Genomic DNA, 16,653 nt, shown 5'->3' on the forward strand with positions numbered 1-16,653 from the left:
ATTTTCATGAACAGTTCGAAATTCGAATTCAATAATCTTTTTTGTGGCCCGCATTCTAAAAGAAAAGTTTTTACTGTGTGACAATACTTATGACCTGACTAGGTATAATCAATACAATTAAAACTATTTTTACGGTTTAATCTCCAGCTTGCACGGACTGTCATTATCACGAAAAATGATAAGTTATAATTTAATGACAATAATAATTAAACTGTCCATGTCAATCCAAACAAGAACAGTCGTGTCTTGTGCATAAGGTCTAGAATCGAAAAAAAAAAGCGGTAACCATTACAAAGCAAACGAAAAGGCGTGACAACGCATCGATACGCATTTTACAATTCACAATTCCCAAAATTACCAGCCTGCTCCGACGCAGCTACTCACAAAGGAACGTAATATTTAAAATTCCCTAAAATCACGCACGTGTCGTCAATCTGTGTTGCCATACTCCATTAAATCCCTAGATTTATGTCTGAAATTTCACGTTCCGAGTAAAAGCGTCGATGACACAACAAAAACACCCATCGATACTTGATCCGTGACAGCCCTATTTTCATTGTGCTATCCATAGAACCGAGTTTGTGCGTAACTGATGAAATGTCATTTTATATTGGCTGTGTAACACAATAGTATTAAGCCACGTGTCATTCGCGGGGCAGTAGTTATTTGGGTGATATTTTGTTGATAAGCTTTTATTTACACTTATTGTTGGAAATTGAGGGTTCCTAATTTTACCACGGCAGGCTGCGTCCATAACATTGTCGTTGTCTATGGGCGATAGTATCCATCACGTTGGCTGCAAGCTTATTTATATACCAAAACACGCCCCCTGAGTTTCTTGCCGGATCTTCTCAGTGGAACGCGATTCCGATCCAGTAGTAGATTCTGCGAAGCACTGCTCTTGCTAGGGCTAGTAGCAAATTCTCTCAGATTGAGCCCGTGAGCTCACCTACCCATCCGGGCGTAGCTGCAATAGCCTTTTAAACTAGGTAGGGAAAAGAAGACAAACACAAATGTAAATCATAAGGCATACCCGTACACTTTTGCATAGATAAGAATTAGCCAACACAACCTCAAATTTATTTAGTTATCATTCATTATAAAAAAAGTATTTTATATGAATATACAATTCAGTTGACAAAGACAGAGAGAGGTGAAATACAACCATACTATTTATCCATAGCACGCCGTGTATGACTAATGTCTGTAATTTGATAAAAATGACAGTTTCGGCTCGCATCTGAATGCATCTGTGCAATGTCATCGAAATAACGTGCAGGGTTTGTTCTTTCATTATTAATTAAAGCAAACCGATCAAACGTACGATTTTTTAGTAGTTCTGCCTACAACAAAATAAAAACTAAATGACCAACGTCATAGCTCAAGGGAGGTGGCACGGACAAGGCAAAATGAACTATGAGTATACATCAATCTCGACATAATTGAGATAGAGAAATTTAGACAGAGCGGTGAGGAAGAATTAGATTCGTACTTTTCTTTTTTTCTTTTCTTACATATGCCTTGAGAGGCTAGAAATAGACAAGCTGAAAAGCTCAAACCGGGAGTGTTGCTAACACCAGCCCTAGCAAAAGCAGTGCTTCGCAGAATCTACCACCAGATAGGAAACGCGACCCACTGAGAAGATCCGGCGAGAAACTCAGTGGGCTGTGTCGATGGGCTAATTCACTCGTCGAACTCTTCGTCGCAAGCGACGGGCTCAACGAGGAGATTCGTACAGCCCAAAAGCATAGGAATTAGAAATTCCTAGCGTTATAATGTAATTTTAAACTTTAATATAGTAATTGGAGAAGTTTTATCGATTGAAGAAATCTAATTTCTGAAAATGCAGTGACTAGATTAAATGACAGCAGCAACAACAAAAATTGACCAATTAGAAAGTCTCAAAATGACAGTAGCCTCTATTTTTTTAAGGGATTTTATGACCTGGTAACTAAGACCTTTAGGTCAAATCTTACTTTAATTTTAATGAAAACTTCTTTTATATGAAAAATTATATTATACTGCTTATTTGTAATCTTCCCGATTATTTTCAATGTTCAATATGTAGAAATGTACCTACCTTTTATTACCACGCGAATGTAAGTTGTAACTTGACCGTCTCAGAATACATTTTTTACAATTTTTTCTGTATTCTGAGTTGACCGTATAGCTTATTTCGATTCGGAGCAAAATCGATAGAAATTGAGAAAATTTTACTCAATTTAAAGCAACAGCTTAGATTAATAACAATAAATTATCAGTTTCAAAATCGAAATAATTGATTTACAATTAAATGACTTCAGATAATTATTTCTTACTTTAATCGTAATCATAATATCGGTTTGTTTATAAATTTTAATTTACAATACCTCTTAATACTATTAAAATGGGAAACTCCGACTCAACATTAATTAAGTATCACTAACTAATATATTTTATTGTCACACAAATCAATTTGAAATGTCACGACGACGTTTGTTCAAAGCGGATGACTTCATTTATTTTAGATTAGGTTAATGAAGGCGTTATTATATTTTTTAAACGACTATAGTTAGACCGATCATCGAACTCACGGCCCACCTTGTGTTTATTGATTACTGGAACACCTATAGGCACCACGGAGCGAGTATCTTCAACCGAAACGAGACATCATCGGAGATTGAATTATATTTTGTAACTGCTGTCCCACAATTGAGGCCGTCAGCGCAAAAGTTGCCTAACCCACAATTCATTCGTGGCGTCGATGCTAGGCAGCGATGAGTCATGGAAGGCTATGCTCGACTTCTGCGAGTGCACCATCTCGCAGAAGGAGGCGGCGGGGCGGCTAGTGAGGGAAAGCTCTCCTCACTACGCAGAAACCCGCCGCCGCCGAGCAGGGGGTCGGGACCGGGGTCGTATCCGTGACCTGGCCCCCTAAGAGCTAGGGGTCCCACCCGTTGTGTGCGGGGCGAGACCCAGACGCGGGGTGGCGTGCTTTGCACGCTCACCCGCAATAGGAAGCCGGGTGATGGTAGACCGCGTTCCCCCGACCGCTCTGGGGGAAGGTGTAACGCGGCGCCATCAAAGCGGGCTCTCGGCCCGCTGAACGAGGGAACCGGTGGTCGTGTCGCTGGCGGCCACCGGTCCGGCGTCCGTGGGACGGTGGGATGGATGTAATGTGCTCTGCGTCAACCCTGTCCCGCCGTTTCAATAGCCCCGACTGGGCTCCGGCCCGGTCCGAGGTAGGGCGCCGGTTGTGAGCGGAAGGAGTTTTTAGTGAGGTTCAACTCCCACATACCCCACCTGCCGCGCGGGTGGGGATCCGGCGATTTTCTCCTGTGGAAAAAAAAAAAAAAAAACCCACAATTCATATTCGTGCTTATGTATTGCAATTTATTTAAAACATTATAAATTTTGATGCAAAATCCTTAGTTTCAAACCATAGATAACAGACGACTTGGTAAACATCATTTTAGCGCGTTTTTTTTTGCCTACGAAGTATTGTAAAGGTAAATTCGAACTTTATTATCTCCATACCAACTATGGTAAGCTTAGGCCATTTTTGCGCTGACGGCCTCAACTTAAACCCACGCGTGACTGCTTGGAGGCAGAAATAAGAAATAATATAGATAAACCTACCCCTTTCGAAATCATAAGAAACCCTACATCTTCTTCTTCTTGTTCTTTCAATCTGGCAATTGCCATTCCATTGTTGCCAGTTTCGAATTTATGAAAATCCTCAAATATTATATTTATCTATATAATAATTGTGTAATATTGTGTAAATAACATTGTGTAATAAAAATAAAAGCCGCAAAATTATAATTTACTTAATGTAATGTCCAATTGTACATACTATATAATTGAAACATCAAGTATCAAGGCAAGTAGCATTCACGTTGTAGTTTTTATGGGCACCGATAACCACTTAACACCAGGTGAACCGTGAACTCGTTCATCGGTCTACGCCCGAAAAAAAAAATACAATCACGTAAAATATTACCGTCAAAAACTTTAAATGTAATATGTTGGATCTTATAATCTAATTGATATTCACCATCAAAACAAGCGTATTTGATGTAGACGACCCCCGGAGACCAGCTGCTGGACGGAGGATAGTCTTCCGACAGCAAAAAGTTACAGTGATTGACGCCTGTGCACCTGGAATTAAAAAAGTCATTATTGAACATATGTTTTATATTAAATTATATTTATTACATATTATAGTGAGGGGTAGATCTCAGGGGTATTTTTATTCAATAAAACTATGGGTTAGTCACTAGTATCGAATTTGGAATTCTAATCTTGTCTTAAACGCAAACAATTTTTGATTTAAAACGATAATTACAATAAGACGCCGGCGCACGCTACTCACACTTCAAACGGAAGCGCCCGGAACATAGATTATCCACTTCTCTGTCAAAAGACGGACATAGATACTAAAAACTATGTATAGCGAGCGGGCATACGGCCGCGAGAGTGACGTACAGGTCGGTTTGCTATAATATATATAACTAGCTGACCCGGCAGACTTCGTAGTGCCTCAACCTAAGCTTTTGTATAAAATAAACTTAAAAAAACAAAAGGAATCCGTCCGACGGGAGAGAAAGCAAAATTGTTTGTTTTTGTATAATTCCGAGAATTTTCATATTTATTCACCTTTTAAACCTTCTCTTGATTTCCACGAATAATTCAAGACCAAAATTGGCCAAATCGGTCCAGCCGTTCTCGAGTTTTAGCGAGACTAACGAACAGCAATTAATTTTTACATATATAAGATAGATAATTAAAATTATTAATGATCAACAGGTCCAAGATCTCGCGGTATGTGCAAAAAACGCTGGTTTTGATGTGGTAAAGGCGATATGGAAGAAAACAACTTCACCCAGAAGGATACCGAAAACCGGGACAAGTGGAGGAGTTTAAGTAGGAAACAGAACGCTGCCAGTTTAAAAAAAATTTAATAATAATAACTGAGAAAAAATCACGTAAAATCATCCTACTCAGACCGGGAAAACGCTGGGAAGAAGAAAAATATGAATTATTGAACATCTTATTCCATCAAGGAAGCTTTTAGATTGGTTCGATTGGATCAATTGGTTTTTCATTGTATGCTTTATGTCAATAGTCTTATCCTCTGAAGGATAAGACACCCGACGTACTTGTATCGAGCGATGCCACTTTGCCGGTGTTTGAATTTCGCAGGCAGATACAACGTCAGAGCATCACTCGAATTACATCCGACGAAGGAATAAAATCATAAAAATCGAACATGTAAAATTTGTATGTTCCTATGCAGCAGTAAATACGTAAATTTCCTTCTGAATAGAAAGTCTCATATTTCAGTTGAAAACGAACGTTTGCTATACCAAATTGTTATTGAGTTCATTTCGGCCTATGACATTCAATAGTGAGTTACCGCTTCAAAGTCTAATATTGAATTTTAGAAAAGATTTAATTAAAAAACGCGCCTAGGTATGTTACGGGTGAAAGATGCACCACGATCTTGCTATATGAAAAAATTAAAATAAAAAAGTCGATTGCGATAAAACCTACCGTAAGAGATCGGTATCCCACTCAATTAGCTTTACTGAGCATCTCTAATGGAATACTAACAAAAGAGTACGAGAAGTGAGCTGTGAGCATGTGGCACAAACTATAGTTTCAAAATATCATAATAACTTCTTCTTAAACCGTTGGATAATACAGTTTTATTACATATACTTTTAAATAGTAATACACTAATTTCTGAACGTAAAAGCAAGTCACGGTGCCCGAATCGTCCGCTCGGTGATCGATGCAAACGGTAATCGTCAGTTAAAAGTTATATTCAAACAAATTACATACCACATAAAAGATAACATCGCTTAATTTCCACCTTCGCCCTTAGACCGATGCTAACGTTGTTGTGTGGCCACGAAACTAACGAGAATGGGGTATATTTATTTCATACATATTCTGAATAGATTTTTCCTAATTTATTGAAGAAATTCCATAATCAACCGAGTCCCGTGCAAAAGTCACTAATAAACAAAACAACACTTCCTTAGTTGAGTGAGCCAGTTCAATTTTATATGCACAATTACAGAGCGTACTTTTTATTTATTTTATTGCTAAGATGTTTGGACGAGCCCTCGGCCTACCTGGTGGCCACCTGAACTTATCAACGGTCAATGTCCCCGCCCATCTTGAGATATTAGTTCTAAGTCTCAATTGTTTACGGCTACCCCACCCTTCAAACGGAAGCGCATTACTGCCTTACGACGGAAATAGGCAGAGTGACACCACTCACCCGTGCGGGCTCACATGACGCTCTACCACCAGTAATTACGCAAATTACAATTTTGTGGGTATGATTTTTATTGCACGATGTTATTCCTTGACCGTGGAAGTCAATCGTGAATATGTAATTTTTAACGAAAATTCCCACCAATATAAAGAAAACATAGTTTTGAATTGCGGAATACTACAATTTCCCAAGATCCCTAAAGACTACATAGCATTAGATAAGCCGAACGACCAGTCTGCGCCAATAATAAAAACTTTGAAGTTAACATTAAAAATACGTCCTGTGAAGGGAACCTACGCTTCGCTGCAAATATATCGGGATTAGTGGCCGCACAATATATTGCACGAGCCACATTGCGTCCATCATTCCAAATAAGGAAATGACTTTTTGAACGGCTTCTAAGTGTTTTTGATTAATGATCAAGTGCGGTTTGGCTTTTGATATATCAGTACATCAATCTTAGCGATGCCTGACTTTGATCCGTGAAGTACTTTTTTTTCTTGCTCTAATTACACAAACAAATGCTTTAGCGTTACCGACCATGTGCACTGGCTGTCAAATGTTAAGACACATAAATAATAGTGTCCTAAGTACTGTCCCAAATTAATTCCAATGAAATTTAAACGTAAAAATTAAAAAATCCTAATCTTATCTACCCGAAATATTTATGTGATCGCTTTACCTATGCCCGTCCCTCCTTTGCTCCTTGTACACACATTAAAACTTTCCTCAAATGCCCTGTTCATAAAACACATGCTTACGCAAAATCATTTTCTGTACAAGCAGTTATACTTTGGAATTCCCTCCCTCCAAGCATACGAGCGTACAAAACCATAGCAGCGTTCAAGAAGTCTGTCAAAGAACACTTTATCCTTACCACATTAAATAAAGTATATATATTTCTATAATTTATTATAATATAAATTAAGTATATGTATGTGTATACGGATTGTTTTGTATCTTGTAATATGTTTATATTATTATATGTAATGTTTACTGTATGCACTAGGTTTATGTTCCTAATTCTTCTTTCCTTCTGCGGGCCTACTGGAAGAGATTTCAACATGAAATAAGTAGTGTCCTTGTACTCTGTATCCTTATTGTCGTGTTTCTTCTAACATCTGTGTGTACAAAATATATTAAATAAATAAAATAAATAAATAAACTTTAATGTATACAAACCAAAACTTTCTTATGTCATCGATACAGAAACAGCACAACACTATCCGATATCTTCATATGATACGACCGAGAAAATCGATTTTGTACTTATTGTAGTTATTTAAACTATGCTAATAATTTACTATACAAACATTTTCGATAACATCTGCCCACCCTCGTGCGACTCACACAGGCGATGACAGCAAACACCTGGCTTCGATCATTCGGAAATTCAAAGTCGATCACACACTCTATCGATTATGCAAATCGTAATAACTTCGTAAACATTGAGCTCCGCGCCCTATAACTAGCGGGCCGCTCCGGCTTCGCTCGGGTCTTTAACAAAAATTTCAAAATAAAAAATTATAATACACTCACATTAACCCTTATATTTGCGTCAGGTCTCTAAAAATAAAAAATTATAAAGATAGTTTGAATATTTATTTTTTAATAAACTTTTATTTTCATTTAATTAATATTTGTTTTTATCTATTTTTTTATTATTTTTATATTATTATTTTTCTAATTTTCGTAAAAAGGTTACAAATACAAAATAAAAGCCATTGAGTTTATTGAGTCAGCGCTTCCTTGTACTGGCAGAGCCCTTGCTCTGTCTGAAGCCTTGCTCGCCCACCTGTCCTTGTGAAACAGGAAAGGCCTCCGGGCCACCAGTAAACCCACAATTATAAAAAAACTTGCAATTTTAAATTATAAAAAACGATATTTGATGTTGTTTTTTTTTTAATTAATCAACACTTATTGTGGCATAACTATAATAGTCATATATATGCTGACGCTACACTTTTTGTAAATAATAATGTGTTCTACAAAGTTGTAGTACATTATTTTAATCTCTCATCAATAGTTTTCGCAGCGCACGCGATGTAAAGAATATTTTAGGTAATTTTTTCAGACCTTGTGTTACATTATTGGAGTTTTAGTAAGGATCTCTAATTTAAAAAAAAAGAGTATAGTGTATGTCACTAAAGCCTTGTTCGGACTAGGCGAGTATTTTAGTCGATTACCGAGTAATTTAGTAGCTAAATGTGTCTGAGCACCAAAAATTTAGTCGAGTAGGTTAGTAAATAATTTAGTCAAGTCAATCCATTTTGTTCTATTATTTCGGGCGAGTAGCGAGTAGTTTAGCCACTAAATTACTCGGTACTCGACTAGAATAGTCGCCTAGTCCGAACAAGGTTTCAGGGATAGTGTAGCTTCCAAACAGTGAATGTATTTTTCAAATCGGTTCAGTAGTTTCGGAGCCTATTCGATACAAACAAACAAACAAATCTTTCCTCTTTTTAATATTAAGTATAGAAGTATAGATATCGACGCTTGAAAGGCAACGTGACTAAGCGACAATAACCGCTTTGTACATAAATGATAGGCAATAACCATATTCGATTTATTTCTAGGTCTATTAAAATCATTTCAATCCTACAGCTAGATTCGTTAAAATAGAATTTTTTTCAGGTATATCAACTTTAAATTAGTCTACTGTAAAGTTCACGCATTGTCGCATAGTCACGTTTGCCTTTCAAGCGTCGATATAGATAATTTAGATTCAAAATGGTATAATACAACAAAAAGAAATAAATATTAGGTCTGTATTATTATTGCGTTGTTATTGTTAATATAACGATAACTCTATCACAATTATTTAATATAACCTGACATTCGTGTCTATGAACGTAGTTTCTAGGAGACGACTTCATATTGAAACCGAAATTGTACAACGTTGACAGATTTATTCCCCTATTTCAAAATAACTTTTTCTCTAATCATTTCTTACGGTATATATGTTAATAAATCGTTGATTTTATGGATGCATAAAAGCTTACCTAATATTTATTTCAATTTATAAACTAATAAAGGCTTTTGTGTGACTTTGCAATCGCTGACCTTGGCCCCGATAACCATTATATATTAATATACGACACTGGTTTCTCCAACTTAAAAAAAAAAACATTAAGGCGACTTCAAGTTATCCCGTAATCCATAGAGTCAGTCTATTCAGTATTTTAGAGTATTTATCTATAATCATCAGATAGAGGAAAATCGTACGGGAGAAACTGATTCAGTGGGGGAGTCACGACCCTCAGTAATGAGGAAAACGACGCGAGGAGGAGGATCTATAAAAAAAAACTGTCACATAAAATCTTTTATTAGTCGTTGTCGTTATTAACATTGTTCTTTGGCGTGTATTTGACAAGGTGGTCGCCGGTACGTCGCCTTGGGTACGTAGCGTCGGTTCCTGGCCGGTAGCACGTCTCGACACTTCCTGACGGCTCCTAGCGTGACCGGCCTTCGCACATCCAAAGTACCTCATTTCTCAATCGTGTCGATCGTTGTCATTTCATTGCCCTCTATGACTAGCAGTTTGGGGATCCATAGAGGAGACCCAGCGCCTACACATTTTACTGGTGCTAAGACCACTTATGAGTCCGCACAGGTACCACCACCCGGCCTATTTCTGCTGTAAAGCAGTAATGCGTTTCGGTTTGAAGGGTGGGGCAGCCATTGTAACTATATTTGAGACCTTAGAACTTATAGCTCAAGGTGTGTGACCTTTTTTTTTTTTTAACGCTGGGGAATCCATTTACGGATACCCGGTCGAGGGGGGCAACGGACCGGGTTATGTCGGACTCCGGCACCTCCTGAGAGGAAGAAGGGAAGGTGTGTGACCTCACGGAATAGATAAATAAGTTACAACTCATATCTCAAGGTGGGTGGCGTATTTACGTCATAGATGTCTATGGGCTCTAGTAACCACTTAACACCAGGTGGGATGTAAGCTCGTCCACCCATCTAAGCAATAAAAAAAATATATATATTTCTATAGCATTTTTTCAATAAACACTGGATCCTTCTGTTCAAAAGTACTGATGGTAAACATAAAACATATCAGAACTGCACGAATACGCTATATTTTTTCAATTTAGGATTACAGCCCGTCATTAAATAATCTTCAAGATTTATTTAAACTTCTTAATCCTCGACTTTCTCGTGAGCTTAAAAGGGAGGATTTAGAGGATAATTTCAAATGTACATTTTAAATTTATTACGCAACAGAGTGATTATCCTTTAAGATTCCCACATTAATCAGTAAAAATTATAATAGAACGAATGCTCAGTGAGTTGTTTACGTCTGTTTATTACGGATGAAACCACGGGGGTTTGCCACATGCAATGAAACAGCGCGAGAATACTATGGAATTGTGTTCGAGGTGTTTTTTCCTCTTCCTATTCGCTAGTAGCCTAAAAGGCTATTGCTAATACTAGTCCTAGCAAGAGCAGTCCTTCGCTGGATCTACCGTCGGATCGGAATCGCGACTCACTGAGAAGATCCGGCGAGAAACTCAGCGGACTGCTCATTAAATAAGAGTATCATATATGATATGCGTAGAGTATATGTATATGTGTGTACCTATTCAATCCAAACAGCTCACCTTTACAAGTTATGCTTAGAGAGACCAGAGAGACAGTAATTTTATTTAAATAAAAAACTACTTTTCAAAAAATTCGCACTGGCATTTGCTAATAATCTTATTAATGCCGAGATGCAGTAATACGTTCCTTTTGAAGAGTGGGACAGCCGATGTATTAATTGTAATTGAGAGTTAGACCTCAAGTCTTAAGGTGGGTAGCGGCAATTACGTCATGTCTATGTATTCATATGAAATAAAAAGGAATTAAAGAAAAAATGCAATTATATATTTTCTTATGTTTTTTTAATTAAACAACTGTTTCAGGAAATATCGTGCAAATATTATTTCTCTTTCGGAATAAGGTCATGCAGAATAACTTAGCGTATGTGGGTCAAACCGGCGTTGTAAGCTACTTGCGTAAAGCAACGGTCTTCCAGAGAGCGATTTTGTTTTCGAAATAGAAAACTTGTGTTACAGTCACCTTTTTTTTTAGATTTTTTTTATTGCTTAGATGGGTGGACGAGCTCACAGCCCATCTGGTGTTAAGTGGTTACTGGAGCCCATAGACATCTACGTAAATGCGCCACCCACCTTGAGATACGTATATCGTATTGTAACTATACTGAGATCTTAGAATAAGTTCTAAGGTGATAGGACCTTTTGAATCCGCACGGGTAGGAACCACCACCCTGCCTATATCTGCCGTGAAGCAGTAATGCATTTCGGTTTGAACTGTAGGGCAGCCGTTGTAACTATACCAAACATTAGAACTTATATCTCAAGGTGGGTGTCGGCATTAGCGCTGTAGATGTCTATGAGCTCCAGTAACCACTTAACACCAGGTGGGCCGTGAGCTCGTTCACCCATTTAAGCAATAAAAAAATAAAAAAACATATGCTTACTCCTTTAGACGCACTTCTCATGTATGAGTGTCTTGACCACCTCCATCCATGAGTTCCGTCGTCACGATGTTGTGCTATTTCGTCCTGTCTTCGGCTAGTCTGAGAGCATCGTAACCATTGAATCGGGTGAGGTGCGGTCAGATCAACGAATTAGACTGCACCCCCACGATCTTTCTCCTGCCACTAAGCCAATAATCACCAGTTTTTCAAAATTGTCTCCATCTTTCCTGACAATGTGTCCGAAATACTATAGGTTTCGCTCGAGGCAAATCCTACAAAGCCTTGTTTTAATTTCGAGCTTCACAGGTATTCATGCGTTAGTCCTATATGCAGTCCACAGGATCCGCAGGATTTTCCGAATGCGGTCTACCTATCTTATAGTTCAAATCTCAGCCCCATAGAATATGGAGAATATGGAGAAGTCGAGATAATGCTGACGGCCCACAATAAACATACTATGTGTTAAAGCTAATCATCATCACTCGCTATCACGAAACCTAGTCTCGTAAAAGTTGGAACAGCTCTTAGCCGGGTGACATGTGGCCAGCTTATCAGTCCGACCTCGGAGCTTGCTGACCGAACCTAAGTAATGACGGAAATGCATGCGATTCTTCGTATGAATAAATAAATACAGTAGAAAATGTTTGCTTATAGTTTATTGGAAAACAATATGGGAAAAATACTACGCGAAATTGAATGTAAAGAAGTAGTGAATTACGCGTCATGTAACTCGTAAAACATAGTACGTACATCACGAACATACTTAAAAAAAAATTAAAAAAAGAAAACCGATCTCAATAAAATGAAATGAGAATATAATCAATGCTGTCAATGTCATAAACATTTTTTTTGGTTAGTTGAGGGGTCGAGCTCACGACTCTCCTCATGTTAAATGGTTATCGCAGCCTATAGACATAGACATTAACAATGTAAATACCGCTATCCATCTTGAGACATAAGTTCTAAAGTCTCAGTTTTACAGCACACCGGCTGCTCCACCCTTCAAACCGAAACGCATTACCTACTACTTCAGGGTAGAAATAGATAACTACCCATGCGGACTCACTAGACGCCCTACCACCAGTATTTACGCAAATCATAATTTAATATCAAGGATAATTAAAAAACCACTGGTCAGACCTTGACAGAATTGTAAATGGGACCACACGAGAAGCACTAGCTTTCAGTTAAAGAAAGAATCATTAAAATCGACGCCATTTCGGAAAACGACACGACACGAGAACCCTCTCGCCGTGGCCGCCGGTAGCTACATTCCCGATCCTGCGGACCAAATGGTAAACAGTCGACGTCGCCCTAAGCACCTCATTTCGGATCCTCCCGATCCACTAACGGTGCTTTTAGGTACCTCAAGTACCGGTCACCGTTCTTGTCGAACCCGTCGCTTACGACGAACTCGCCTGAGTTCCTTCCTAGTGGGTCGCGTTTCCGATCCGGTGGTAGATTGTACAAAGCACTGCTCTTGCTAGGGTTAGTATTAGCAACGTGGTCAGGTTTGAACCCCGTGAGCTCAACTACTTGTTAGGTTACACTGGCATAGCCTCTCAAGGCTACCAGCATAGGTAAGAAAAGCAAAAAAATCGATGCATCTATATATGAGGTAAAAACACATTAAAATACTCAGTGGCAGACAGAGACCTGTTTGTGTCCCGTATGCTACCTAGTATTTTTTTTTTATTGCCTTTGTAGGCAGACGAGCATACCGCCCACCTGATGGTAAGTGGTCACCGTCGCTCATAGACGTCAGCAATGCCAGGGGCAGAGCCAAGCCGCTGCCTACCTACCTACCTACATAGGCCATAAAAACGATATAAAATATTGTTATTCATAACTGTATCCATGTACTTATCGCTAGAGTAAGTAAGTGGAAATATTATCGAGCGTCATAAATATCAGTAAGTAACGTAATAGCTTCTCTTAAATCGCTTCATATGATCCAAACTGTCGTAAAAAATGGACGAATATTATGCAAAAGCCTTTATCTAATCATTATAAGGAGATAACTTTGAAATTTCATGGTGAATGGGTCATTTAGTTATTGATACTTATCGTCACAATATTAAGTGTTTGGCTATCGAAGAAAATTTTGGAATTATGCCAATGACGCACCCAATATTAGGACCGTAGCAGTAAGCAAACAAAGAGAATCATTAATACTATTTTTTTATTTTTTTATTGCTTGGATGGGTGGACGAGCTCACAGCCCACCTGGTCTTAAGTGGTTACTGGAGCCCATAGACATCCACAACGTAAATGCGCCACCCACCTTGAGATACAAGTTCTAAGGTCTCAAGTATAGTTACAACGGCTGCCCCACCCTTCAAACCGAAACGCATTGCTGCTTCACGGCAGAAATAGGCAGGGTGGTGGTACCCACCCGCGCGGACTCACAAGAGGTCCTACCACCAGTAAATGCAATTTAGGGTTAAATTCTCTTCAGACCTTAGGTGGAAGATATTCATTAGATGAATAAAACAGTTGCACAGGCTGTGTTATCGCGCCGATAAAACACCGTGTTATCCTTTATTTATCATTCGACCTTCACGATAATTTGAATAGAGTCCCTTAGGCTACCGGCGAAGATGTAGAAAAAAGACCATAAACAAAAAATAGAAATGTAATTTTAGAATTTATTTATTGGGTTATTTAGGTCCGTAGTAGTAATAGTTTTTTTTTTGTGCGATCATATTACGTTTTTGTAAATTTTAAGTCAATAACTTTAGTGATTTTACTGAAGCGTTGTGTTACAGGCTAAAACTCGTTTGGTTTTTATTTACCTATCGTTAATAATCTGCATGTATTTACTGTTAGTTTCCCAAATTCTTCTTCTCAGTCGTATGCACTCTTGGCAGAGTGGTCGTGGTCATCACTTGGGTTGGTGGTGCGCTTCACCAGACGTCGCCATTCCTCGCGTACCGCGGCCCTTCTTGTGCACTCGTTAACGGGACCGTTTAGAGCTGCCTTTATTTGGTCGGTCCATCGTAACGGTGATCTGCCGCGCGGTCTTGTACCCTCTATCAAATCTTGTACCCAAATATATATATGAATTATATATGCGCTAGACTTGCCTCGCGATTTCGCCTTTAAGTTTGTCGTACAAAATGAAACACGTTATATTTTCAGTCAAGGTCTGCCACAATCAACTGGACTTACATACTAAATCCTTACTCACATCCATAATAGCTAATGTTATGGTTTATTTTGTATATGCCCACCCACAATAACAGTTTCATGTGACCTCGTAATCGCGGTTGACACGACCGAACTGCCAGTTTGGCGTCGGGCCAATCTCAAGTACTGCAATCAACATTCATCGCCTAACCAATTACTAAGTCGTACCCAATCCACAAATTGGTACAGTCAAATATATTATGATTTCATAAGAAACGGGGCGTTGGGGTTTTATGACCCGGCAATAAGGGGAAATAAATCCGGGCAACTTTAGTTAAATAAATTTCTCTAGTTGCACTACTGTTTCCACGGCACGAAACTTTGAAAGGCGAGCCAGTAGTTGGAGAACGTGTCTTCATTAGAACTTAATCAAGTTCTGTGAATGTTTTAATTAATTCATAAATTGCAACTAGACTGGAAAATAAGACAAAGAGCTACGCGGATAATGTAGCTTAGCTTGAACATAATGTTTAATGAAACCTTGTTGGGAACTTTTGAAGGTTCTTTCATTATGACCTCTAGGCGATTTGTGGCTTGTTGCTGCGGCCAGAGGAATAGCTAGCTTCAGCAGTTCAGAAGCGTAGAAAAAGATAAAGTTCAAATTGTGTTTTTCTTAGTTCTCCTGTGGACAGAATATGAGATAACATACGTCGGGTCTACGAAGCACGTTAAACACGTAATGAAGAGCTCCCATTTAACTTTTGAATTTGGAACTAAATTGAAAAACGAGACAAACTATACAGATAGCATATTTATAATACATAATTAAAGTTTTTATTATTGTCATCATTTTCGACTATTGCAAAAGAAACATTTGGAAAATGATAGCGCTATTATGGATCTAATTTGGGGATTTTAAGGTTATAGGATGATATCGTAGAGCTTTTTCTCACGTATTCAGGGCGGTGAGCGGGGTAAGTTGGAGGTTATCGAACTAAAGCTTCCTGTTAATGGAAAGACGCGTCCGAACCGCACTAGAGACAAAACTCGGTTGAGGCAACAAAGTTGAGGCGAAACGATATTATTCAGTTTGGATAAAAAAATCCGTATTTTTTAATTGCATATAGCACCTTGAGATATAAGTTCTAAGATCTCAGTATAGTTACAACGGCTGCCCTACCCTTCAAACCGAAACGCATTACTGCTTCACGATAGAAATAGGCAGGGTGGTAGTACCTACCAGCGCGGACTCACAAGAGGTCCTACCACCGGTAATTCACAGTCAATCTTGTATAAAGTGATTAACGTCTTTAAACATCAAAGTGTGAGTGCAGTCACACTGTGACGCCCACAATACACATGACCAATGGATAAATACCATGATTTCCACTTCTTTTCCATTATACTTACTTAGCATTTACTTTATTCCGCGGTACCATACGACCCACTATGGTGCAGAAAACGCTTTAGTATGATAAGCTACTAAAATACAAAAGTGACTAACGAACATACAAACATAAGATGCAGCTTTGTCTTTGTGTGTTTGTATAACATTTTAAGTTTTTTTTTCAGGAAAATGAAGTTTTCATACGTAGACAAAACCAGTTGGGACCAATTCAAATAATGTATTCAAGAATCCTACGAATAATTTTATACCATCACACTATACGATTAAAGTTGTTTTTGAATGTCCCCCCAAACGGCCTTGTTTACGTTTAGAACAAACATTACACATTCGCCCTTAGTAATAAAATTATTCTTTTGC

The 16,653-nt window shown here is 38.4% G+C and overlaps 1 protein-coding gene and 1 long non-coding RNA gene across 2 annotated transcripts in view; both read right to left on the reverse strand.

Moving 5' to 3' along the window:
* The window catches only part of LOC149503077 (uncharacterized), a 193,578-nt gene that overhangs the window by 39,716 nt on the left and 137,209 nt on the right, over positions 1–16,653 (reverse strand). The window lies entirely within an intron of this gene.
* Positions 1–16,653, reverse strand: part of LOC114249128 (uncharacterized) — a 132,266-nt gene that overhangs the window by 39,716 nt on the left and 75,897 nt on the right. The window contains exon 3 of the mRNA XM_028182600.2: positions 4,037–4,140. Coding sequence (XP_028038401.2) covers positions 4,037–4,140 — 104 coding nt within the window. The remainder of the gene's footprint in view (positions 1–4,036; positions 4,141–16,653) is intronic.

The sequence above is a fragment of the Bombyx mandarina genome, chromosome 04 (assembly GCF_030267445.1).
Source record: "Bombyx mandarina strain Sakado chromosome 04, ASM3026744v2".
Classification (NCBI taxonomy): domain Eukaryota; kingdom Metazoa; phylum Arthropoda; class Insecta; order Lepidoptera; family Bombycidae; genus Bombyx; species Bombyx mandarina.